Genomic DNA, 27,805 nt, shown 5'->3' on the forward strand with positions numbered 1-27,805 from the left:
TATATTTGGACTTTCAGAAGGCTTTCGACAAGGTCCCACACAAGAGATTAATGTGCAAAGTTAAAGCACATGGGATTGGGGGTAGTGTGCTGACGTGGATTGAGAACTGGTTGTCAGACAGGAAGCAAAGAGTAGGAGTAAACGGGTACTTTTCAGAATGGCAGGCAGTGACTAGTGGGGTGCCGCAAGGTTCTGTGCTGGGGCCCCAGCTGTTTACATTGTACATTAATGATTTAGACGAGGGGATTAAATGCAGTATCTCCAAATTTGCGGATGACACTAAGTTGGGTGGCAGTGTGAGCTGCGAGGAGGATGCTATGAGGCTGCAGAGTGACTTGGATAGGTTAGGTGAGTGGGCAAATGCATGGCAGATGAAGTATAATGTGGATAAATGTGAGGTTATCCACTTTGGTGGTAAAAACAGAGAGACAGACTATTATCTGAATGGTGACAGATTAGGAAAAGGGAAGGTGCAACGAGACCTGGGTGTCATGGTACATCAGTCATTGAAGGTTAGCATGCAGGTACAGCAGGCGGTTAAGAAAGCAAATGGCATGTTGGCCTTCATAGCGAGGGGATTTGAATACAGGAGCAGGGAGGTGTTGCTACAGTTGTACAGGGCCTTGGTGAGGCCACACCTGGAGTATTGTGTACAGTTTTGGTCTCCTAACTTGAGGAAGGACATTCTTGCTATTGAGGGAGTGCAGCGAAGATTCACCAGACTGATTCCCGGGATGGCGGGACTGACCTATCAAGAAAGACTGGATCAACTGGGCTTGTATTCACTGGAGTTCAGAAGCATGAGAGGGGACCTCATGGAAACGTTTAAAATTCTGACGGGTTTAAACAGGTTAGATGCAGGAAGAATGTTCCCAATGTTGGGGAAGTCCAGAACCAGGGGTCACAGTCTGAGGATAAGGGGTAAGCCATTTAGGACCGAGATGAGGAGAAACTTCTTCACCCAGAGAGTGGTGAACCTGTGGAATTCTCTACCACAGAAAGTAGTTGAGGCCAATTCACTAAATATATTCAAAAGGGAGTTAGATGAAGTCCTTACTACTCGGGGGATCAAGGGTTATGGCGAGAAAGCAGGAAGGGGGTACTGAAGTTTCATGTTCAGCCATGAACTCATTGAATGGCGGTGCAGGCTAGAAGGGCTGAATGGCCTGCTCCTGCACCTATTTTCTATGTTTCTATGTTTAAGTTCAGGACTCTAGTCTCTGAATTAACTGTGTCACTCTCCATCTTAATAAAGAATTCTACTATATTATGGTCACTCTTCCCCAAGGGGCCTTGCACAACAAAATTGCTAATTAATCCTCTCTAATTACATAACATCCAGTCTTGGATGGCCAGCTATCTTGTTGGTTCCTCGACATATTGGTCTAGAAAACCATCTCTTATACACTCCAGGAAATCCTCCTCCACCGTAATGCTACCAGCTTGGTTAGCCAAATCTATATGCAGATTAAAGTCACCCATGATAACTGCTGTAGCTTTATTGCACGCATCTCCAATTTCCTGTTTGATGCCATCCCCAACCTCACTACTACTGTTTAATGGTCTGTACACAACTCCCACTAGCGTTTTCTGCCTTTTGGTGTTCCGCAGCTCTACCCATACAGATTCCACCTCATCCACACTAATGTCCTTCCTTACTATTGCGTTAATCTCCTCTTTAACCAGCAAAGCTCCCCACCTCCTTTTCCTTTCAGTCTATCTTTCCTGAATATTGAATACTCCTGGATGTTGAGTTCCCAGCCTTGGTCACCCTGGAGCCATGTCTCCGTAATCCCAATTACATCATAATCCGTTAACAGCTATCTGCGCAGTTAATTCATCCACCTTATTACGACTGCTCCTCGCATGGAGACAACGATGCCTTCAGGCTTATTTTTTTAACACTCTTTGTCCTTTTAGAATTATGATGTAATGTGGCCCTTTTTGATTTTTGCCTTTTGATTTTTCTGCTCTCCACTTTTACTTTTCTCCTTTATACCTTCTGCCCCCATTTTACTTCCCTCTGAATCCCTGCATAGGTTCCCATCCCCCTGCCCTATTAGTTTAAATCCTCCCCAACAGCACTATCAAACACTCCCCCTAGGACATCGGTTCCAGTCCTGCCAAGGTGCAGACCGTCCGGTTTGTACTGGTGCCACCTCCCCCAGAACCGGTTCCAATGTCCCAGGAATTTGAATCCATTCCTCAAGTCACATATTCATCTAAACTATCCTGCTATTTCTACGCTGACTAGCATGTGGCACTGGTAGCAATCCTGAGATTACTATCTTTGAGGTCCTACTTTTTAATTTAACTTCTAGCTCCCTAAATTCAGCTTGTAGGATCTCATCCCGTTTTTTACCTATATCGTTGGTACCTATATGCTATGAAGCCACTCGTGGTGATGGATATTGAAGTCCCCCTCCCAAAGTACTTTTTGTGCCCCTTGCTACCCTCAGTCCTTCTTTCAAGTGGTGTTCAAAATGGAATACTGATACATCAACTGAGGGATGGCGGTAGGTGGTAATCATCAGGAGGTTTCCTTGCCCATGTTTAACCTGACGCCATGAGACTTAATGGTGTCCGAGTCAATGTTGACAACTCCCAGAGATGGTGATGGAGGAGTCTGCAACGTTGGCTGAAAGGTATGATTCTGTGAGTATGACCGGGCTGGATGTGCCTTTGTCGTGTCCGGTGCCGAGATCGATGCCGGGTGGTCCGTCCGGTTTTATTCTTTGTAGCGGTTTGGTACAACTGTGTGGCTTGCTCAGTCATTTCACAGGGCAGTTAAGAGTCAACCACATTGCTGTGGGTCTGGAGTCACGTATTGGCCAGATCAGGTTAGGATGGCAGATTTTCTTCCCTAAGCATTAATGAACCAGATGAGTTTTTACAATAATCTGGTAGTTTCACGGTCACCATTACAGATGCTTTTTTTATTGCAGATTTTTTTAAGTTTAAATCCGTGGTGAGATTTGAACTCGTGTCTCTAGATCATTCATCCAGCCCTCTGGATTACTAGTCCAGTATCATAACCACGATGCTACTGTACCCCGATTGTGAGACTATTTCCTGTGGAACAGGAACTAACACTCTTTAAAGTACAGTATTTCATTCAATGCACAGGCTAAGATTAAAATATTATATCTAGAGTTCCTGATGACCTGTGAAATGCATTTTATTACTTTTAAAGATGAATATAGTGAAGATTAAATCCTCTAATTTTCATTAATAGCAGTTAATAATTCTTCCTCATTTGTTTATTCTGCAAATATCTTAAGGGTAGGTCCCTTGCCATACCAGGGGATATAGGAGGAAAATCAGAGAGATGGTCTACTTTCTAAAGATTCTGCACATTGCCTCACCAGATGTAATGCTTCCCTGCCATTGCATTTTGTAAATAACATGGTTTGCGGTTGCTCCAATGTGGACAATTTTTGAAGTCTTCAATTGTTATCTGGGCATTATCTTGAAATCATGTAGGTCACCAAGTACCACCATTAATATAGCTGCAGCACCACAATGTTTTCTTCTTTTCCATTGAAGCAGTGTTCTGATTAATTTGAAACTTGTCCTACTTCAAATTCAGCAAATCTTCTTGATGGTAGCGACTTGTCCATCCATTGCCTTTCCACCAAGCATAACTTGAAAGAGTGCATAACTTGTCTCGGCCTCTCATGGTATTCAGTGTGGAAAAATAAAAGCAATGGAAGATTATTCTCAAAGGCAAGAAGCTTAATTTGAGCACCACATGTAAACTAGGAAATGAGACTTTATGATCGGAATCCAAAACCAAAGCTGAAAAGAAGCACAAGCCATCCAACTCAGAGAAGAATGTAACTAGCAGGTAGAAAACTAGGTATGAAGTCCGAATAAGTATTAAGCTCTGTATAGTCTTGTTCAATTAGTATAAGATAATCAGTCTTATCTGTGATTTGGACATTTTCGAACTGAAGGTATCCGCTCTAATGTTGAGTGATGCCAGAGCAGCCTCATAGTTTTCCAATCCTAGAATACAGACATTGTCTAGATACCTTCCAAATCTTCTCCAACTTCTGCCCTGGTAATAAGTGTATTGAGCACTATACACACCCAACACCCTTGTTCCAAATAGATCCTTGATTTTACATCTTTGTCCCTGCTTTTTTCCAAGGTTCCACTGCATATTTAGAGATGCTCTGCATCTAAATTGCCTCATGCTCATCTGATGCTGAGGTAGGCTTCATAGACCTAAGTCAGAATTTGTTCTAAAATCGATCTTTAAAGTAATTTCAACACTTTTACTAAACATTGGTGTTCTGCCATGTCTTTGCTCATAATAAGTCACAGGATATAGTATATTCAAATGTGATCCGCTGCTCCAGACAGAAATTATCCCTAGTCTTCCAAGCAGATTCAGAGATGTTTCCTACCAAATAAATGTCTGTCTTTCCTTCCACTCCTATTTTTTGCCATCTTCCTTCCTTCAATTCCCTAGCCTGAGCTGAAGCACTGATGAACTAAAGTCAGAGTGTCTTTACTGTGATTTTCTTTTCCAGCATTCCAGCAGCAGTGAGTTTGGAAATATATTTTAAAAAAGTTGTGCTGAATGAACTACTGACTTTACATATTTCCAAAACACTGCAGTCTAGGGAGTAGATGTAGGGCTGAGGCCCAGAATGAAGCATAAGATGAGAATAAACCTGGGCTGAGGAACAGATGACATGTAATGCACGAGGAGCAGAAAGGGAGATGTATAAACTGGAGCTATTGTAGTGGCAACTATTTGGAAAAAGTAGCCTTCGGAAAATGTTTTTGGTAGTCATTTTGGGGCGAAATTTGGTATCACCCCATTTGGGGGTGGGAGGAGAGGCGGGACTTCCTACACCCGGCACGGGAGTCCTGCCCCGACCGCAAAATTGGGGTTACCATCCCCGAGAAGAAGTGGAGTGCAATGTCGGGCGCTCCACTTCCTGTCGGGGGCGGGACTGGGGCAGTAAGCGCACAAATTTCCCAGTGCTACGCTGCCTCTCCACACAGCGCTGGCGTGAACACAGGTCCCTCCCCTTCCATTGAAAGGGAGGGAATGCTGCGAGTTCTGCAGTGGGACAAGGGGCCTACACTACGCCACCGGTGATGCGAGGTGCCATGGCCGCAGCCCGGTATAGAAACGGAGTGCCGGACTGCACCATCGCGGCACGGATTCCGCAAAATGGGCAACGAAAGGCCGGACTGGTAAATCCACCGAGCAATAAAAATGGTACCGCGCGCCTCCCCTTCACTTTTTGCCCCGCGAGCAGAGTGCGGCCCGGTTCGCGACCCATGAGGCTGGCGCTGACATTGCTCACAGGGCGCTATCCGATTTATGCCGCAGTACGAAAACAGGTCGCTGCACACGGCGATGAAGTCATTATCGCTGGCACAGCGGTCCAGGGTGCTACTGACGGGAGCGGGGCAATGCAGTTTGCCCCTCCACTAACTTCCGCACAATCCAGGGCGAGAAATCGTTTACATCCCGTCAGCACCCCTTGGAGGCACTAACGGGAGGTGCAAACGATGCAAATTTCCCCCCCCCCCCCCCCCCCGGTCTCCAATTACTAATTGGAAGTCTTTACTCTTCCAATTAGTAAAGACTTTATGATATATCCTGGCTGATTGGAATAGGCTCTCACATTTCATACTTTATTGGTTGACAGTAATATCAATGAAAGGTATCAGACCAATGAAATTATAGAAAACTGGCACAGGCACAACATTCACAACACACACAAACCAATTATGTGAATTGACATATTTGACTTCCAGAAGAAGATAGGCTATTTAGTGCACCAATCCTTAAAGGCAGGCCATAAATCACGGACTGTACATCTCTATATTTTTCTTTTTGGGGGATAAACAAATGAGGAAGAAACATTAGCTATCTTCAGTATATACCTGTAATCAAATGTCTGTAAGTAAATCCAACTAATTGTGTATAAGAATGTCTCAATATTACTGACTTTTAATCACATAAATAAAGCCTGATGAATAACCAAATTCTAAAATGTTTATTCTTAGATGAACTCTCACCTCTGGAGGAGCAAAATAGAGAACAAACCTTGGCAAGCTTGGAAAGATTTATTCGTAAAGAATTCGATGGTAAGTTCTAAATCACTAATGCATCACAGCTGATCCCATTTATAAATGCACTACTTTGCCACCCAATGTCAGCCTCGGTCTTAGATTAGATATAGCCAGCAAGTTTTATAATAAAACTTATTGCAAAAGCATCTCTAACTACAGTGTGAATTTGTCCACTTGGAAGTAGAGGCAAAAACTTTGGAATGAGCAGTGGCATACCATGATGTAGAACTGCTGGATGGGCCAATAGTCTTCCTCATCTTTACTTTGTGACTTTGAGACCTAGATAGAAGATTAGGTATAACAGATTTAGGACACTCACCCTCCCTTCTTTCCCTCCCTCACCCTCCCTTCTTCCCCATCTCCCCCCCACCCTTCCTTCTCCACACCCCCACCGTCCCTTCTTCCTCCCCACCCTCAGTTTTTCCTTTCTCCCACTCTCCCATCTCATTTCAAAATGCATAAAAAATTTGCGTGCCAGGCACTGTCTATGGGAAATCCACTAAGAGTGTTAACATTTGGATGGATACCCATATCCCCGCAGGTGGTATTGTGATAGAGGTTTTCAATTTTAAATCTTTTGCTTGTGTCCTTTATACTATGTGACTGCCTCCCCTAAGGTAATGCTTATCCATTGCTATTGTTATTTAAGGGGAGCAGGCACAGTAGATGTTCGAGAAATATATTTGAAGTATTAATTTTATGGCTGGGCAGGAGGATTTATGAAAAAAATTTTTTTTAATTGAAAACCTTGCAAATGTTTGCCTAACAGGCCCTCCCGATATACCTTCCTGTCCTTCGTTGCTGAAGTCTAATGCACTTCCTGTTAATATCCAATGGCAAAAAAAAGTCCCCATATCATCACCTGATTCCTTCACGTCACTTGAATTTACTAACGCATGCAGAGTTCCCCTATCTACAGTAATATTTAATTCATTCTCAACGTTCCTTTGCCCATTGCAGTAGCACCCAGCACTGTTGAAGCATGCTAAATAAACTCTCCACAGGTGTTCAGCGTATGTCTATTGAATCTGCTGAGAGAACTGTTATTTTTTTTATTATTCATTCTTGGGATGTGGGAGTCACTAGCAAGGCCAGCATTTGTTGCCCATCCTTAATTGCCCTGCAGAATGTGGTGGTGAGCCGCCTTCTTGAATCCTCCAGTTCTTGTGTTGAAGGTACTCCCACAGTGCTAAGGTACTCCCACAGTGCTGTTAGGGAGGGAGTTCCAGGATTTTAACGCGGCAACGATGAAGGAACGGTGATATATTTCCAAGTCAGGATGGTGTATGATTTTGAGGGGAACTTGGAGTTCCCATGCGCCTGCTGCCCTTGTCCTTCTAGGTGGTAGAGGTTGCAGGTTTGGGAGGTGCTGCCGAAGAAGCCTTGGCGAGTTGCTGTGCTGCATCTTGTAGATGGTACACACTGCAGCCAAGTTATGCCTGTGGTGCAGGGAGTGGATGTTTTAAAGTGGCCTGCTTTGTCCTGGATGGTGTCGGGCTTCTTGAGTGTTGGAGCTGTACTCATCCAGGCAAGTGAAGAGTATTCCATCACACTCCTGACTTGTGCCTTGTAGATGGTGAAAAGGCATTGGGGAGTCAGGAGATGAGGCACTTGCCACAGAATACCCAGCCTCTGACCTGCTCTTGTTACCGCAGTATTTATGTGGCTGGTCCAGTTAAGTTTCTTGTCAATGGTGACCTCCAGGATGTTGATGGTGTGGGATTCGGCGATGCCAATGCCATTGAATGTCATGGGGCGGTTGTTAGACTCTCGCATGTTGGAGATAGTCATTGCCTGGCACTTGTGTGGTGCAAATCTTACTTGCCACTTATCAGCACAAGTCTGAATGTCATCAGGTCTTGCTGCTTGCAAGCATGCTCTGCTTCATTATCTGAGGAATTGCGAATGGAACTGAACCACCACCACCACCATCATCATCATCATCATCATAGGCAGTCCCTCGGAATCGAGGAAGATTTGTTTCCACTCTTAGAATGAGTCCTTAGGTGGCTAAGCAGTCCAATACGAGAACCACAGTCTCTGTCACAGGTGGGACAGATAGTGGTTGAGGGAAAGGGTGGGTGGGACAGGTTTGCTGCATGCTCTTTCCGCTGCCTGCGCTTGATTTCTGCATGCTCTCGGCGATGAGACTCGAGGTGCTCGGCGCCCTCCCTCCACTTAGGGCGGTCTTTGACCAGGGACTCCCAGGTGTCAGTGGGGATGTTGCACTTTTTCAGGGAGGCTTTGAGGGTGTCCCTGTAACTTTTCCTCTGCCCATCTTTGGCTCGTTTGCCATGAAGGAGTTCCAAGTAGAGCTCTTGCTTTGGGAGTCACGTGTCTGGCATGTGAACGATGTGGCCTGCCCAGCGGAACTGATCAAGTGTGGTCAGTGCTTCAATGCTGGGGATGTTGGCCTGGTCGAGGACGCTAATGTTTGTATGTCTGTTCTCCCAGGGGATTTGTAGGATCTTGCACTGTGCAATCATCAGCGAACATCCTCACTTCTGATCTTATGGTGGAGGAAAGGTCATTGATGAAGCAACTAAATGGTTGGGCCTAGGACACTGCCCTGGGGAACTCCTGCAGTGATGTCCTGGGGCTGAAATGATCGACCTCCAATCACTACAACCATTGTCTTTTGAGCTAGGTATGACTCCAGCCAATGGAGAGTTGTCCCCCTGATCCCCATTGACTTCAATTTTACTAGTGCTCCTTGATGCCACACTAGGTCAACTGACGCATTGTTGTCAAGGGCAGTCACTCTCACCTCGTCTCTGGAATTCAGCTCTTTTGTCCATGTTTGGACCAAGGCTGTAATGAGGGCTGGCGCCGAGTAGTCCTGGCGGAACCCAAACTGAGCATCAATGAGCAGGTTATTGGTGAGCAGGTTATTGGTGAGCAAGTGCTGCTTGATAGCATGGAAGATGACACCTTCCATCATTATGTTGATGATTGAGAGTAGACTGGGGCAGTAATTGACCGGATTGGATTTGTCCTGCTTTTTGTGGACAGGACTTACCTGGGTAGTTTTCCACATTGTCGGGTTGATGCCATTGTGTTATAGCTGTACTGAAACAGCTTGGTTAGAGGCGTGGCTGGGATGTTGTTGGGGCCATAACGTTGCCTTATCCGGTGCCTTTTCTTGATAGCACGTGGACTGAATCAAATTGGCTGAAGACTGGCTTCAGTGATGATGGCTGCTGAGGAAGAGGCTGATATGGATCATCTACTGACACTTCTGGCTGAAGCTGGTTACAAATACTTCAGCCTTGTCTTTGCACTCGCATGTAGGGCTCAGCCATCACTGATCATTCATGGAGCCTCCTCCTCCACCCGCTAGTTGTTTAATTGTCCAGCGCCATTCACAACTGGATGTGGCAGGACTGCAGTGCTTTGATCTGATCTGTTGTTTGTGGGATCGCTTAGCTCTGTCTATATCATGCTGCTTCTACTGTTTAGAATGCTTGTAGTCCTGTGTTGCAGCTTCCCCGGGTTGGCACCTCATTTTTCGATATGCCTGATGCTGCTCCTGGCATGTTCTTCTGCACCCATCATTGAACCCTGGGTTGGTCGCCTGGCTTGATGGTAATAGGAGAGTGAGGGATATGCCGGGCCATGAAGTTACAGATTGTGGTGGAATACAATTCTACTGCTGCTGATAGCCCACAGAGCCTCACGGATGCCCAGTTTTGAGCTGCTAGATCTGTTCTGAATCTATCCCATTTAGCATCATGGTAGTGCCACACAACACGATGGAGGGTGTCCTCAGTGTGAAGATGAGACTTAGTCTCCATAAGGACTTTGCAGCAGACACTGCTACCAATGCTGTCATGGACAGATGCATCTGCGACAGGTAGATTGGTGAGGACGAGGTCAAGTAGGTTTTTCCCCTTGTGTTGGTTCTCTCACCACCTTCGACAGGTCCAGTCTGGCAGCTATATCCTTCAGCTCGGTCAGTAGTGGTGCTGCCGAGCTACTCTTGATGATGGACATTGAAGTCTCCCACCCAGAGTACATTCTGTGCCCTTGCTTCCCTCAGTGCTTCTTCAAAATGGTGTTCAACATGGAGGAGTACTGATTCATCAGCTGAGGGATAATCAGCAGGAGGTTTCCTTGTCCATGTTTGACCTGAAACCCTGAGACTTCATGGGGTCTGGAGTTAATGTTGAGGACTCCCAAGGCCACTCCCTCCCGACCATATACCACTGTGTCGCCACCTTGGGCAAGTCTGTCCTGCCATTGGGACAGGACATACCCAAGGATGGTGATGAAGGAGTCAGGGTCATTGGCTGAAAGATATGATTCTGTGATTATGACTATGTCAGGCTGTTGCTTGACTAGTCTGTAGGACAGCTCTCCAAATTTTGGCACAAGTCCCCAAATGTTAGGAGGATTTTGCAGGGTCAACTGGGCTGGGTGTGCCGTTGACGAGCCAAGGTTGATGCCGGGTGGTCTATCCAGTTTTATTCTTGTTATTTCTCGTAGTTGTTTGTTACAACTAAGTGGCATGCTAGGCCATTTCATAGGGCAGTTAAGAGTCAACCATATTGCTGTGGGTCTAGAGTTACATATAGGCCAGATTTCCTTCCCTAAAGGTCACTGGTGAACAAGATGGGTTTTTACAACAATCCGATTGTTTTATATTGTCACCATTACTAATACTAGTCTTTCATTCCAGATTTTTATTTAATTAGCTGAATTTAAATTCCCCTGCTGCTGTGGTTGGATTTGAACATGCAGCTCTCGATCATTAGTTCAGGCCTCTGGATTACTAATCCAGTAAAATAACCATTATGCTACCGTTCCCGTAACATTATGCAATAAAATTGACCATACATCCATATTCTCTTACTCCCATGCTGTGATCCACTAATAATATTTCCCAGGTCCACTAGAGATTTGGTCTGCTGGAAGTTATGTTACAGTTATATAAAGCTTTGGTTAGACCTAATTTAGAGCACCGCACCTCAGGAAGGATATATTGGTCTTGGAGGAGGTGCAGCGCAGATTCACCAGCATGATACTGGGGCTTAAAGGATTAAATTGGGAGGACAGGTTGCACAGACTAGGCTTGTTTTCCCTTGAGTATGAAAGAGTAAGGGATGATCGAATTGAGTTGTTTAAAATGATTACAGAAATTGATAGGATTGATGCAGAGAAACTATTTCCTCTGTTGGGGAAGTCCAGAACAAGGGGGCATAACTTTAAAATTAGAGCTAGGCCGTTAAGGGGTGATGTCAGGAAGCACATTTCACAATCTGAAATTCTCCCCACCCACCCCCCCCCCCAAAAAAAAAGCTGGGCTAGGTTAATTAAAAATGTCAAAACTGAGATTGATTGATTTTTGTTGGGCAAAGATACCAAGGGTTACGGAAACAAGGCAGATAAATGGAGTTAAGATACAGTTCAGCCATGATCTAATTGAATGGTAGAACGGGCTCAAGGGGCTGAATGTCCTATTCCTGTTCCTATGTTTACTCCTGAATCCAACTGGGATGTAGTCTGCTGACATTGTCCGTTCCCCATCCTCATCCTCCCTTCCCCTCTCCCTCCCTCTCTCTATCTATCTCTCTCTCTTTCCCCCGCCCCCCCACCCCTGTCCTCCTTTCCCATTACCTCTCCACTTGTTTCCTCCTTGCTCTTCCCTTCCTCACTCTTCCCCTCCTTTTAACTCTCTCCAACTCCTCTCCCCTCTTCACCACCCCCTTCCTTTGCATGTTGTTGGACAACACCTGTATCAGATATCGCTAACATTTATACATAATCTTTTTTGAGTGCAGACAAGGCCAGACTGTGTTTATTTGGGTCGTCTAAGAATGGATTTGGGTTTCGTGATAGCGACCTGGACATATGCATGACTTTGGAAGGCCATGAGACTGCAGAGGTGAGATGTATTTTCAGGGTGGAAAAACACAATTGAATTGTGAAATGGAGGAAGGTGACTGGCTCTCCCGAAAGGGCTCAGGATTCTCGGGGGTGGAGGGGGGAAAGAGGGAGCGGGGAATACCAATAATACAGCACTATAGAACCATTCACGGGGGCACTCAGAAAATCTCCCGATTTCCCTAATGGCCAGTTCGGCCCTGGAGGTGAGCTTTCAGTTTAAAGTCGATATTTCATTGTAAAAAATTGAGTGGTCACTTTTGAGCCAGCTGATTGTTTATCTTTGTCACTTATTAGCAAGCATATTGTGAATGTTAGTTTCCAGCAAGCCCGTTAGGCATCTGTCACAGACAACCAGGTAGGTAGTGAAAATAACATTGACATGAATGATATTTTTAAAACAAAATTGCTAATCTATTTCAGATTATTTTTATTTTCTTTGCTCCAGCATGGCTCGTACAATGTTTTTCTCCTTGATAAATTTATCAGAATAGTGCCCCACCCCTAGTCTATGTTATCAAACTCAGCTCTTAGTCCCCTGACGTTTGCCCATTAAAATTGTACACTTGGGTTTGGTCATATGCCTGTACTATTGCCCCAAATCAAATTAAGTGTTACTCTTATTGATACCAGCTTTTTATTTCCAAATTGTTTTTAAACTGAATTTAAACTGACATGGTGGGATTTGAACTTGTGTTCTCTGAATTAGTCAAGGCCTCTGGATTACTAGGCTATTAGCACAACCATTGCACTTCCTTGCACTTCAATTATAAGGGTTAATTTTAAGAATATTGGACTGTGCTTAACTGTAAGCAGAATTTTCTAGTGATACTGTTATTAGAGCAAAATTGAAAGAAATAAAAGAAAGACTTGCATTTATATAGTGCCATTCATGACCTCGGGACGTCCCAAAGTGCTTTACAGCCAATTAAGTACTTTTGAACTGTAGTCACTGTTGTAATGTAGGAAATTGCCCCAGTAGAAATTAAAATTTTCCCTGTTAATTGATGTAGAGGTTAATGCATCTGTTCTTAATTGGGAAATATACTCTATTAAATTTCCCCCTAAATCCTCGATGTTGTAGAGAGTTGTCTTCTACTTGTCCCTTGTTAACACATTAACTGGTGGCTAAAAGCAATCTGGGAGCTCACATTTTGTACAGAACTTTCCATTTTATGATACTGTGGAGTGTTGCTGCCTCAACCAATAGTTCTAAAGTAAACTGAACAAGGAACAAATGAGAGAGACCAATAACAGGCATATTTCTCTTTTTACTATTTACGATTTTATCACAATTCCCCTTTAAGTCGTTTGTTTTCATCTGACCTGTAAAATTGATTTTAGAGTGTTTAAAATATGTTTACTGTATCTCGAATTGGCTCAGTTGCCCCATGCAGTTATTTCCATGGGATGGAAACCTTTGAATTCAAGCCTTATCCAGTGAACGTGAGTTCTTTCTTGATGCTAAAACTGTTGAAGTGTAATGGTAAGGGGATATTACATTGTTGGAAACAGCACTCTTTGCACAAGTTATTTCTGCCTGACCTGTGAACAGTAAAGATTCTGAGTTTATCTCTGTTTCCCCAAGTCACCCTCTCAGACCCAATATAAGCCAGTTATGCATATTAGACTACCCTGGTGAAATATTTTGGAACTTTAATAGATAGTTTTCAAACAACTAAATTGATGTATGCTTATTTTCATCAGTGCATGAAAAGGCTATTGAGCAGTTAAACATGTTCAAGTGACCAACATGTACATACCTGCCGATCATTGTTCAAGGTCCCTTATTCCAAAATAAGACAATATAAAACAATCTTGCATTTTAGTCACCTTTTATTCCCTTATTCAAGTATATCACCTTAGATTACCATGATGTACTACATCGTGAAATAAAAACCATCCTTAAGAAAATGGGTTACTTGTAAGAATATATATATGTGATCTAACAAAAATCTATACTTGTCAAATTTGCTCCTGAAATGAATTTCCTATAGCTATTTGTTATTCCACTAATGATTGTATGTTACAATAGCTTGAATAAAACAAATGGTGGCATAGGAGACTTGGTTTTAAACTAGTAAAGCATCTGACCCTTAAGTCCTAATTTGCTGCATCGCTATAGTGGGTTGGAAGGAGATACATCACTGGTGATGAAACCCTCAACCTTGCTAATACAATAAATATGATTGAACAAACGGCATATATTTGCTGGATGCCTGTTGATATTATTTTGGAACACAATGCACTCATTACAGCTGTTAATGTAGTGATGGTTTTTCTTTTGCTTTAAACTTGTTTGTCTAATCATAGACATATTTGATTTCTTACAGAAACTCAATTGTAAAGAAATAATTGAAGGTCTGGCAAAAGTTCTCAAGAAGCATCCGGGTAGGTGATTTGTTTCAGATAAGAACATGAAACTTTTGAAGAAATTATCTATTTAATCTTCATTAGTGAAGTTATTGGCCCCAAGTTTCGTGCCGCGGCGAAAACGGCGCACCTCCGAGCTGGGCGCCTGTTTTTCGCGCCGAAAACTGCGCCTAAAAAATAGTCCGATATTCTCGAGCTCCTTGGAGCTCGATGTCTGCTTGGCGCGGCGCGCTCATCGCAGCAGCCGATTTTCTAAGTAGCAGGGGGCGGGTACAATTTAAATTAGCCTTCGTGGTGCCGGCAACCCTGCGCGTGCGTGTTGGAGCGTGCGCGCACGCGCAGTCTCACACAAACATTGGCACTCGGCCATTTTTAAAAATACTGCTGAAAAAGTGAAGATTTGTTTCTTGGACCCCTGCAAAGGCTTGTAATTTAATTTTTTTTGATATTTCTGTGTGTGAGGCAGTGCTTTTAGCAGCACTGCTGAATAAATCACCTGCTGAAATCAGTGAGTTCAGCTTTTCACTGCTAAACTTGCAGAACCGGTGCTGCATTGGTGCATGCAAAGTAAGGACTGTGTGTTTGGAGAAATAAGAGTGCCAATTCAACTTTGCAATAATACGTGGTGTTGACAATGCAGCACCCATTCTGCAAATTTAAATATAAAACTGTTGATGTGGCTGCCTCTCCCTGTCCAAATGGCCTCAGTCCCCCTCACAGCTCGAAGGCTGCTGCTGTATCTTCGGCTGCCGGCCAGCCACTGATGCCGCTGATATCCTATGGCCGAATGGCCTCACGTCCGTCTGCTGCTGATTCTTTGGCTGCCGGCCAGCCACTGACGCCGCCCCTAAAGCGCGGCCGAATGGCCTCAAGAACCTTAATGAGCTGCGTGTGTCCTGCGTTGATTCTTCGGCTGCCGGCCAGCCACTGACGCCGCTGCTATCTCATGGCCGAATGGCCTCACATTGGTCCGCTGATTCTTCAGCTGCCGGCCAGCCACTGACGCCGCTGATATCTCATGACCGAATGGCCTCGGGTCCGTCCGGTGCTGCTTCTTCGCGGCCAGCCACGAAGAGAATGAAGGCCTGCCTCAAGCACTGCAGCTCAGCTCGAAGCTTGCTGCCGCTGCCGTCGAGACACTGACGCCACACCGCTGCCTGTCTCCAACATGAAAGGCCTGCCTGAAGCACTTTCACACAGGTAGGAACATGGTTTATTTAATCTTTTCTTTGCTTATAAATTTTTATTCAGGTTGGATTTATTTGTATAATATTTGTATAAGTATAACTAAGGATTGATTGTAGAATTTAATGACTTCCCTTCCCCCCCTCCCCCCCCACCTCGTTCCCTACGCCTAATTTGTAACCTGCGCCTGATTTTCTAAAGTGTAGACAAGGTTTTTTCGAGCGTACAAAAATCTTCACTTACTCCATTCTAAGTTAGTTTGGAGTAAGTTTTCACTCACGAAACTTTGAAATCAGGCGTAAGTGGCCGGACACGCCCCCTTTTGAAAAGAAAATTCTGTTCCAAAGTGAAACTGTTCTAACTGACTAGAACTGGAGCAAACTAAATGTGGAGAATTCCGATTTCTAAGATACTCCATTCTACACCAGTTGCTCCTAAAAATCAGGAGCAAATCATGTGGAAACTTGGGGCCATTAAGTTTTTACTACAGCTTGCATTTCAATTGCATGAATGATTACACTTGAGTTTACTGCTTTTCAGTTTTTGTTTTATTGATGATAAATCTATATTGACCTTTATTTTACATAACAAAGTTAGGTCATTTAGATCAGTCTTCGACAATTAAATGAGGAAGTCATTGTACCAATATCTCCTATTTTGATAGGTTTGAGAAACATCTTGCCCATAACAACAGCCAAAGTGCCTATTGTAAAATTTGAACACCGGCAGAGTGGGTTGGAAGGAGATATCAGCTTGTACAACACTTTGGTAAGGAAATCATAGAATAGTACAATAACAACTTGTATTTATATAGCGCCTTTAACGTAGTGAAACAACCCAAGGTGAGTATTCTGAGATAAAACAATTTGGCACCGAGCCGCATAAGTAGAAATTAGCACAGGTGACCAAAAGCTTAGGCAAAGAGGTAGATTTTAAGGAGCGTCTTGAAGGAGGAAAGAGAGGTAGAGAGTTGGCGAGATTTAGGCAGGGAGTTCCAGAGCTTGGGGCCTATGCAACAGAAGGCACGGCTACCAACGGTTGAGTGATTATAATCAGGGATGCTCAAGAGGGCAGAATTTGAGGAGCACAGATATCTCGGGTGGTGGGCGGGGGGGTTGTGGGGCTGGAGATTACAGAGATGGGGAGGGGCAAGGCCATGAAGGGATTTGAAAATAAGGATGAGAATATTGAAATCGAGGCGTTGCTTAACCGGAAGCCAATGTAGGTCAGTGAGCACAGGGGTGATGGGTGAGCAGGACCTGGTGCGAGTTAGGACATGGGCAGCCCAGTTTTGGATTACCTCTAGTTTACATAAGGTAGAATGTGGGAGGCCAGCCGGGAGTGCATTGGTATAGTCAAGTCTAGAGGTTACAAATGCATGGATGAGGGTTTCAGCAGCGGATGAGCTGAGGCAAGGGCAGAGACGGGCGATGTTACGGAGGTAGAAATAGGTGGTCTTAGTTATGCTGCGGCTATGTGGTCGAAAGCTCATTTCAGGGTCAAATATGACACCGAGGTTGCAAACAGCCTGGTTCAGCCTCAGACAGAAATTGGGAAGAGGGATGGAGTCAGTGGCTAGGAAACGGAGTTTGTGGCGGGGACCAAAAACAATGGCTTCAGTCTTCCCAATATTCAATTGGAGAACATTTCTGCTCATCCCGAACTGGATGTCAGACGGGTCGAGAGAAGTGGTATAGAGGTAGAGCTGGGTATCATCAGCACAGAAGGAGGCCATTTCACTCCAACGCTCTTTCCCCATATCCCTGCAATTTTTTCTCCTTCAAATATTTATCCAATTTCCTTTTGAAGGCTGCTGTTGAATATGTATCAACCACCCTATCGGGCAGTGCATTCAAAATGCTAATGACTCGTTATGTAAAAAAGTTTTTCCTCATGTCGCCTCTAGTTCTTTTGCCAATCACCTTAAATCTGTGCCCTCTCGTTATCGACCCTTCAGCCACTGGAAACAGTTTTTCTTTATTTTCTGTATCTAACTCCTCTATCAAATCTTCTCTTGGCCTTCTCTGCTCTGAGGAGAACAACCCCAAATTCTCTAGTCTATCCACGTAACTATTCCCTCATCCCTGGAACCATTCTAATAAATCTCTGTATCCTCTCCAAAGCCTTAATGCTCTTCCTAAAGTGTGGTGCCCAGAATTGGACACAGTACTCCAGCTGGGGCCGAACTAGTGTTTTATGTAGGTTTAGCATAAGTTCTTTGCTTTTGTACTCTATGCCTCTATTTATAAAGCACAGGATCTGTTAACTGCTTTGTTAACCTGTCCTGCCACTTTCAAAGATTTGTGCACAAGTACCCCCAGGTCTCTCTGTTCTTGCACCCCCTTTAAAATTGTGCCATTTGGTGTGTATGGTCTCTCCTCATTCTTCCTACCGAAATGTATCACCTCACACTTCTCTGCGTTGAATTTTATCTGCCACGTGTCCGCCATTCCACCAGCCTGTCTATGTCTTCTTGAAGTTTATTACTATCTTCCTCAGTGTTTACGACACTTCCAAGTTTCGTGCCATCTCCAAATTTCAAAATTGTGCTATGTATGCCCAAGTCCAAGTCATTTAATGTATATCAAAAACAGCAGTGGTCCTAATACTGAACCTTGTAGAATGCCACTGTATACCTCCCTCTAAACTGAAAAACAGCCATTCACCTCAACTCTCTGTTTTCTATCCCTTAGCCAATTTTGTATCCATGCTGATATTGCCTCTTTTATACCATGGGCTTCAATTTTGCTAGCAAGCCTATTATGTGGTAATTTATCAAACACCTTTTGAAAGTCCATATACAACATCAACTGCACTGCCCTCATCCACCCTCTCTGTTACCTCATCAAAAAACTCAAATCAAGTTAGTCAAACACAATTTGACAAATCCGTGCTGGCTCTCCTTTATTAGTTCATGCTTGTCTCTCCTTTATTAGTCCATGCTTGTCCATGTGGCTGTTAATTTTCTCTCGGATTATTGTTTCTAAACGTTTCCCCACCATTGACATTAAATTGACTGGCCCTTAATTGCCAGGTTTATCCTTCTCCCCTTTTTTAAACAAGAGTATAACATTTGCAATCCCCCACCCCTGTATCTCAGGAGAATTGGAAGATTGTGGCCAGCATCTCCACAATTTCTACCCTTGCTTCCTCAGCAACCGAGGATGCATCCCATCCGGACCAGGTGACTTATCCACTTTAAGTACTGCCAGCCTGTCTAGTACCTCTTTATCTATTTTTTATCTCATCCAGTATCTCAACAACCTCCTCATTTACCATAGTTTTGCAAAGTCCTCTTCCTTAGTAAACACCAATCCAAAGTACTCATTTAGTACTTCAGCAATGCCTCCACCAATAGTTCTCTATTTGGGTCCCTAATCGCTCCACCACTCCTCTAACAAAATCTGGACACTTTTCCTACAAATATACCTGGGTCCATGTTAAATATAGAAGTCTGTCATTTGAACAAAAGTTGAAAATTGTTTAGTAAGTAATTCGGTCATTAAAATGATTATAAAAATATGTAAACATGTTTTGTATGTGAGGCTAGTATTCAATCTGTCATGCTGCAGGGCTGCCAGTAATAACTCTGCTTTTTGCAGGCACAACATAACACAAGGATGTTGGCTACATATGCTGCTATAGATCCTAGAGTAAAATATTTGGGGTACACCATGAAGGTGTTTGCCAAGGTAAATTTACAACATCGTTTAAACATATTTGTCATAGATTTATCGTATCCATTACATTTTGGCCATGTATTGCAGTACATGTTCTGGGTTTTTATGTTTGTATTCAAATTAGAATAAAAAGTAGAAGGGCGATTAGTAGATTGAAGCATCCCATGTGCTGTGCTGTGCTGTAGCATAGGACCAGGGCTTGCACCTATAGTTCCTCACCTTGAGAATTCCTCATTTTAACTATCTCATCAGGGGGAGGCACTGAATGGAAGTTTGGCATTGCCAAAGGGATAAAGGCAACATTAAAGAGTAATGTAGCCTGTGCCACTCACATGGCAAACTGGCAACAGCCTGGGACCCTGTCTTGACATTCGTGTATACGGCAGGAGAAAAATAAAGTTGAAATAGGGCAAAAAACAATTTCCAGTTTCACTCATTTGATTACTAGAATAGAATTTTATCTCCACAGTAAAAAATAAATTGTACTTTCATTGTAACTTAGGTTGAACATTAATTCTGTAGTGAATTACTGTAAAGAACAGTATGATTTATCACAGTACTGTATGCCTTTCACGATTCATTGTTGCAATGCTATTCATCAAAAGACCTGCATACATATAAAATAGCAGTGAGATCACGAACACAGTTTAAATAATGTATATTGTAATAAAGAGTTCCAGAATACTGAGGTGAGGGAGGGAGAGAGTTTTGAGCTTGCAGGCTTCCAGGGTTGTGGACATTTACTTAACATATTAAAAATTGAAGAAATGAACAATATGGCTGTTTCTGCAAGCAGAACAGGCTTGTATGCAATAGAATGCAATGGATAATGAAATTCAGCAAATGCCTTCAGCATTGATCTTGTGTCCCAGTCTGCTTATTAAGTCTTAGCTTGGGAGGAGTAGAAAGGGTCCTTTTGCAGATGTAGATGAGAATCTGTGATAAATGATTTTAATATATTTTAAAATCGGAACATAATATCATTTTTGTTGCATATGGATTAATCTAATGACTGCCCAACCTCTTAAATTTAAATCAGTAGATAACTTGGAAAAGAGTACTGCAGTTTCATTGGGCCCAAGTTTCGGGACGCGCCTAAAACGGCGCAGCCCGGACCTGGACGCCCGTTTTTCGCGCCAGAAAGTGTGCCTAAAAAAAACTTCCAGATTCTCCGGCTCCCTGCAGGTCTTCTGCAGCCGGGCGCAGCGCAGCACGAGCTGTTGGGGGCGGAGCCAGGTCCCTGCGCCGAAAACAGTGCCGGGACCTCTGCACATGCGCGCTACAGTGGGCGCGCATATGCAGTAGCTCCAGGCGCCCAAAACTGTGTGGGAGGGGCCCGAAGCACACAGCCCCTAGCTCTGGCCGAATGGCCTCACTGGGGCTGCGTGAATAAGGCTCCTCCCACGCCCAACTCCTGCTTCCTCCCGACTCGACTCTCTCTCCCCCCCGCTCCCGGCGACCCGACCTCCGTGACTCCCCCCCCCCCCCCCGGACCTCCGCGACTCTCTTTCCCCCCCCCCCCCCCTGCGGACCTCCGCGACCCCCCCCCCCCGCCCGAGACCCAACGCCACCTACCTGTAAATCTAGCCCGAGGTCTTGGGCATGGCCGTTCAGCCTCCTTCTCTCCCTCTCCCCTCCCTCTCCCTCTCCTTTCCTTCCCTCCCCCCTCTCTCCTTCCCTCCCTCCTCTCTCCCTCCCTCCCTCCTCTCTCCCTCCCTCCTCCTCCCACTCTTTCCCCCCCCCACCTCCCTTCTCCCCCTCCCCCTCCCACCCCCCCTTCTCCCCCTCTCCCCCCCCCCCTCACCTCGCTGTCAGAAACACAGACACTGACAGACAGAGAGTGAGAGACACACACACAGACAGACAGATAGAGACACTGACAGAGACACACTGGGGGGGAACCGTCCCAGCACGCTGTTGGAGGACTCCTGGTGCTGCAGTCGGTAAGTAGAAAATGTTTTATTTATTGATTTTTTTTTTTTTTAATTTATTAATTTTTTTTGATTGATTTATTGATGTATTTATCATTTATTATTGATGATGGCTCTTTATTTGTAAAACTGAAGTGTTTAATGTTTGTAAACTTCCCTTTAAACCCCCCTCCCCCCCCCCATTCCCTACGCCTAATTTGTAACCTACGCCTGATTTTCTAAAGTGTAGACAAGGTTTTTTCCAACGTACAAGAATCTTCACTTACTCCATTCTAAGTTAGTTTGGAGTAAGTTTTCACTGCCGAACCTTTGAAAACAGGCGTAAGTAGCCAGACACGCCCCCTTTTGGGAAAAAAAATTCTGTTCCAAAGTGAAACTGTTCTAACTGACTAGAACTGGAGCAAACTAAATGCCGATAATTTTAATTTCTAAGATACTCTGTTCTATACCAGTTGTTCCAAAAAATCAGGAGCAACTGAGGCCGAAATGTGTGAATTTTAGCTTCTATATTTATAACTTCTGCTTCAAACAAGATATTGCAGATCTCACTATCTCTATCATTTTTTCCACTGGTGCTTTTTCTTCATTAAAATTATTTCAAAAAGGCAATCATGAAACAGAAAAATGGCTAAACATTTTAATAATTAATGGTCAATGTATAAACTTTAACAAAACAATTTGCAAAATAGAAAAATCAAGTGGCTTTTCGCATTGATGTAGTGCTGTAGTATATTTTCTGAAGGCAACATTTATTTACAGGGGGACACATTGATGACATTAATGGCACAGCTGTTTATGTTTGCCCAACAGTTTAACATGCTTCAGGATCAGTGTGGGCAAGGGGAGGGAAGCAGAATATCCAGATGCTCATTTTTGGTGCACAGCTGGAGACCAGTGGTAATGTACTCCCTTGGTCTGTCTGGCATCAACTGTTCCTTTTCTCTACAGCAGTGTGATTTGTTAGAGAGCACTTATTGGAGGGGCATCCAGGAGGAGGCTCCAGACTGCTTGGTTCTTTCACAGTTCTAGGCAGAGGTCTTTTATCACATGCTTCGATTGGGATATATCCACAAGTGCTTAATCCATGTTTGTGTTGGGAGAGCTAGGGTTTTGCTATATCTTCTTGTTGATAGGTATGACAGTTACACTATTCTGTGCATCTCAGTGAAACTTACTTTCTTAGGCAGTCCCCCAGAGTCGAGGATGATTTGCTTCCACACTAATATGAGTTCTCAAGTGATTGATGAGTCCAATGCGGGACCTACAGTCTCTGTCACAAGTGGGGCAGATGGTGGTTGAAGGGATGGGTGGGTGGGGTGCTTGGGTTGTCGTGCGCTCCTTCCGCTCTTTGCGCTTGGTTTCCACTTGCTCCCGGCGAAGAGACTCAAGTTGTTCGGTGCCTTCCTGGATGCTGCTCCTCCACTTTGAGCGGTCTTGGGCCAGGGATTCCCAGATGTCGGTGGGGATGTTGCACTTTTTCAAGGAGACTTTGAGGGTATCCTTGAAGCGTTTCCTCTGCCCACATGGGACTCGCTTGCCGTGTCGGAGCTCTGAGTAGAGTGCTTGTTTTGGGAGTCTAGTATTGGGCATGCGAATGATGTGGCCCGTCCATCTCAGTGGAACATTGCACCATTGGCAACAGGGCTAGCAACCAGGGGAATGGGTCTGAAGGGAAGTCATTGCTGGTCAAAGTCCTTGCAAACATGGATTTGAGGCAGGACCAGAGCACATCCACAATCTCTCCAGTATTCATCTTGTGGAATCTGTGAAGCATAAATATCAAAAACAAATGGAACATTCATGAATCATAGTATCTGAGCAGTTTTTTGTTTCAGTATTCTTTCTAACTGAAAAGTTGCACTTTTTATAGCGCTGTGATATTGGTGATGCCTCAAGAGGAAGCCTGTCTTCATATGCCTACGTCCTCATGGTGCTCTACTTTCTACAGCAAAGAAAGCCACCAGTTATACCTGTTCTTCAAGAAGTGAGTATTAATGTTGCTAATGTAACAAAATGTAAATACCTTTGATGTCTCCTGCATTGAAAATACGTGTACAAAGTGCTGCCCTGTCAGTATAGACGAAATACATAGCCATTGAATGAGTATATATCTGCTGAATTGTTGGAAAGGGAAAGTAAATTGTCGAGATTACATTTTTTTCAAAGTGCTATCATTTTTTAATTAAAGAAAATATTAATGTACAATTTTGTTAATACAAATATCAATTTTAGCAGCATCATAGAGGCCATCAAATAGTGTCTCCCTCTCTGCTAGGCCATTCCAGTGACCTTAATTATTAACGGTTCTCTCTCCTCAGGTTCTGTTCCCCTCTCCTTAAAATCTGCTGTCATCACTCCTCTCCTGAAAAAAAGCAACTCTTGACCGCATTCTGCTTGCTAGCTATCGCCCCATCTCCAACCTCCCTTTCCTGTCCAAAGAATTTGAATGTGTTGTTGACCATCTTTCCATGAATTCAGTGTTTGAATCCCTTCAATCTGGTTTTCACCCCTGTCACAGCACCTGAACAGCTCTCATCAAAGTCACAAATGACATCCTCTGTGAGTGTGACAAAGGTTATCTATCCCTCCTCATCTTTCTGGACCTGTCTGCAGCCTTTGACACAGTTGACCACTCCATCCTCCTCCAATGCCTCTCCTACGTCCAGCTAGATGAGACTGCACTCGCCTGGTTCCATTCTTATCTATCTAATCGTAGCCAGAAAATCTCCTGCAATGGCTTCTCTTCCCACTCCTGCATCGTTACCTCTGGTGTCCCCCAAGGATTTGTCTTTGGCCTCCTCTTATTTCTCTTTTACATGCTGCCCCTTGGCGATATCATCCGAAAACACGGAGTCAGTTTCCACATGTACGCTGACGACACCCAGCTCTACCTCTCTACCACTTCTCTCGACCCCTGCTTGGTATCTAAATTGTCAGATTGCTTGTCTGACATCCAGTGCTGGATGAGCAGAAATTTTCTCCAATTAAATATTGGGAAGACTGAAGCCATTATCTTTGGTCCCCGCCACAAACTGCGTTCCCTAACTACTGACTCCATCCCCCTCCCTAGCATCAATCTGAGGGTAAACAAGACTGTTCACAATCTAGGTGTCATATTTGACCCTGAAATGAATTTCCATCCACATATCCGCAGCATAACTAAAACCACCTTTTTGCGCCTCCATCCCTGCTTCAGCTCTTCTGCTGAAACCCTCATTCATGCCTTTGTTAGCTCAAGACTTGACTACTCCAACTCACTTCTGGCCGGCCTCCCACATTTTACACTACGTAAACTTGAGGTCATCCAAAACTCAGCAGCCTGTGTACTAACTCGCACCACGTCACAATCACCCATCACCCCTGTGCTTTCGGACCGACATTGGCTCCCGGTTAAACAACACCTAGATTTCAAAATTTTCATCCTTGTTTACAAATCACTCCATGGCCTTGCCGCTCCCTTTCTCTGTAATCTTTTTCAACTCCACAACACCACAAGATGTCTGTGCTCCTCAAATTCTGGCCTCTTGAACATTCTTCATTATAACTGCTCAACCATCAGTCGCTGTGCCTTCAGCTGCCTGGGCCCTAAGCTCTGGAACTCCCTCCCTAAACCTCTTTACCTCTCTTTCTTCCTTTAAGACGCTCCTTAAAACCTAACTCTTTAAATATGCTTTTGGTCATCTGCCTTAATTTCTTCTTTTATAGCTTGGTGTCAAATTTATCTGTTTTGTCTTGTAATTCTGTTGTGAAGCACCTTGGGACGTTTTACTACGTTAAAGGCGCTCTATAAATAAAAGTTATTATTATATGGGGCATTTCCAACCTATTGCGTGGTTTTCTGGTTCTCCAGCAGAAGTTCCATTCTGCAAATGGAGTCAATTTGGCAGGAATCCGGTAATTGACATAATTGGAGTAACCAGTGAAGTGGAAGGGCCTAACTGAGATCTCCATTACAGTGATAAAATAGATTTTTTTTGTTTAAATAAAAAGTCAAAACATTTGGCAATAATATAATTTTTTTCTATTAACAAGGCATATACTTTGAACAAAATGTTCTTTCCTTTCCTTCCCTATTAATGCTTATTAACTTGGTCTAACATGCTTTCCACTGTTTATCTACGAAGGACAGTAACTGCTTGTACTGTTAGAAATAACCAAGTTACAGCTATCTCTGGTTACCTTAATAATGAGGATTGACTGTAAACCAATATGGTGGGTATATTGCATTTAATCAGTGTTTAAGATGGAATATAATACACTAGTTATACAGCAAAAACATACGACTGTGACAAGTAGCTGGTACCGATCCGATCGGACAAATAATTGGTGCACATGAGCAGTTATCTGGCTTGCAGCCTCTCTTCCTTTCGTCTACAGCCTCCTTCGGTGAGCATGGGATCACTCTTGAAGAGAGTTCGACCAGCCCAACTTGTGGTTCTTCCCTCCACCGTCTGCGGGGATAAGCCATCAGGGTGTTACTTTTATTCTCATTTTAGGGGTAGGCCTGAAATTGGATATTGACAACACGTTTTGGCCTATAATGGTTCCCTTAAAAATTCAGTGCCCAATGGGACGTTGAGTCCTTTGTCTAAACATGCTGAATTTTTATATTCATGTTTATATGTTTTGGAGGCCGATCCATCCATCTGGACTTTTATCTTCCCTGGTACAATTGGTCCATGGCTTGGCCTTGTCCGTTTTCAGTCTTGAGGCCCAAGCCAGAGCTGTCTCACTTCAGCCGGTTGTCATGGATATCCTAACTCCCATTCCTTCTATTCTATATCTTTTATACTACTTAACTTTTAATTATCTTCACAAGCAGTTCTGTTTAACATACTCCAAATTCTACCTTAGCATTGTAATATGGTTATTAACAATAATGGAAGAAACAAAGGTTGTCCTTCATTGGCCAAATTAAAGACTAATTCAAAATCCCAAACTTGCAGATACCAGACAAGGCCATATCATGCTGTGTGCCCCCATGTGGAATGTTATGCATCCTCTAATCTAACTCATTAAAACCACTGTCGCAATTCTAATGCAGTTCTTCCTAGGAAACTGAAACTTAAGCGGTCCCGGGTATAACATAACTTATACATTAATCCTTTACTTGTCTCGAGTAGAAACATACAATCATTTAAACACAGTATTATTCACGTCACAGTTTTGTTTGCATAACCATATACATTTTGGACACCTTTGATTTCTAACAGTACTATTCACTGGTAGGTCAACTTGATGCAACTACCACAGCAGAATGTTTTTGGATAAGCAGTTCCATTATCAGGAACCAGAAAATGATTTGTAAAAAATTACATTTTTCATAGGACTTTGTTTTTTTGAAGAATGTTATTGCCTGATATAGGGTTCTAAGCTTTTCTGATCTTCTGGCAGACTTGACTAGAAACTTTCAGACATATGGGTACACATCCACTTGATTCTTGAAAATAATTTGTACAGTAAGGTTATGGGCAGTTCTATCTATGAATTTAATATTGAAGATAAGCCTTCAGTACTGATTAACCATCTAGGGCTAGACTTTCGACACATATTCGCCCATTTAGTACCCATACAAGTGCCGAGATGCTGTTTATTGCCCATATTTGTTGATAAATGGAAACTAGCGCCCGATTATCACCCATTTATCGCCGGCGCAACTTTTGGCATACAGGAATGAGCTGAATCGCCCGGCCTATTTAAAAAAAAAAATCTGACGTCATCACTCATGCAAGGCCCAGAATACTGTTTATAATGGAAACTAGCACCCAAATTATCGGCGAGGGCTACTTTCGGCATTTCATCCATATTGCACCCAAATGATCACTAATCCAAAAAGATGCTCAAGAAGAGCTGCACTCACCTGACCTTAACCCGGCAGTATGGACGCCATTTTGTAAATCGGAGGAAGTTTAATAAAAAGCTGCTTGAAGTAGATGGGAGCATTGAAGTAAACCTTGAGTGATTTTAAGGGCGTTTTAGAATCTTGCCAATCATCTAATCACGCTGTGGTCAATTTTGAGATTATATTGTATTTGTTGAGGACAATTTAAGAATATTTGATTCCAGATTAGGGCATTTATAGTGATGGGGTCTGTAATTTCTCAACCAGTATTGATGACTACTCACATGCTACAGAATAGAGATGGGAGAAGTTTCATTGAAGATCATTTCCAATCAAAGAGGTGGCAGACTGCTGAGGAGGAGGAGACCTTACACCCAACGTATTTACAGGGAAAAGTGGTCATACCTGGACTTGTCCGATAACACGTGCGTTAGAAGGCTGCGCTTCCGAAAGGAGGTCATCAGTGAGATGTGTCAGCTAATTAAGGGCGAGCTGCAGCCTACCAGCACCATTAGGACCACACTGACCATTGAGGTTAAGGTTACTGCAGCACGTTCCTTCTATGCATCGGGCACCTTTCAGGCTTCAGCTTGCGACAGTTGCTGCATCTCTCAGCACGCCACACATTGCTGCATTTGACAGGTGACTAAAGCCCTTTACGCATGCAGAATGGACTTTGGAAACTTCCCTATGACCAGGGAGACACAGAATGAGAGGGCTTTGGGGTTCTCGAGAATAGCAAACTTCCCCAAGGTGCAGGGAGCAATAGACTATACACACATTGCCCTGCGAGCACCTTTACAGGATGC

The 27,805-nt window shown here is 43.7% G+C and overlaps 1 protein-coding gene across 4 annotated transcripts in view; it reads left to right on the forward strand.

The window, feature by feature from the left end:
- Positions 1-27,805, forward strand: part of tut4 (terminal uridylyl transferase 4) — a 121,147-nt gene that overhangs the window by 71,535 nt on the left and 21,807 nt on the right. For all 4 annotated transcript variants that reach the window (XM_070886858.1, XM_070886860.1, XM_070886861.1 and 1 more), the window contains 6 exons: positions 6,037-6,117; positions 11,883-11,986; positions 14,319-14,376; positions 16,208-16,311; positions 19,146-19,235; positions 23,025-23,138. In XM_070886858.1, the coding sequence (XP_070742959.1) occupies positions 6,037-6,117; positions 11,883-11,986; positions 14,319-14,376; positions 16,208-16,311; positions 19,146-19,235; positions 23,025-23,138 (551 nt within the window). The remainder of the gene's footprint in view (positions 1-6,036; positions 6,118-11,882; positions 11,987-14,318; positions 14,377-16,207; positions 16,312-19,145; positions 19,236-23,024; positions 23,139-27,805) is intronic.

This window comes from Pristiophorus japonicus, chromosome 8, assembly GCF_044704955.1.
Source record: "Pristiophorus japonicus isolate sPriJap1 chromosome 8, sPriJap1.hap1, whole genome shotgun sequence".
Lineage (NCBI taxonomy): Eukaryota > Metazoa > Chordata > Chondrichthyes > Pristiophoridae > Pristiophorus > Pristiophorus japonicus.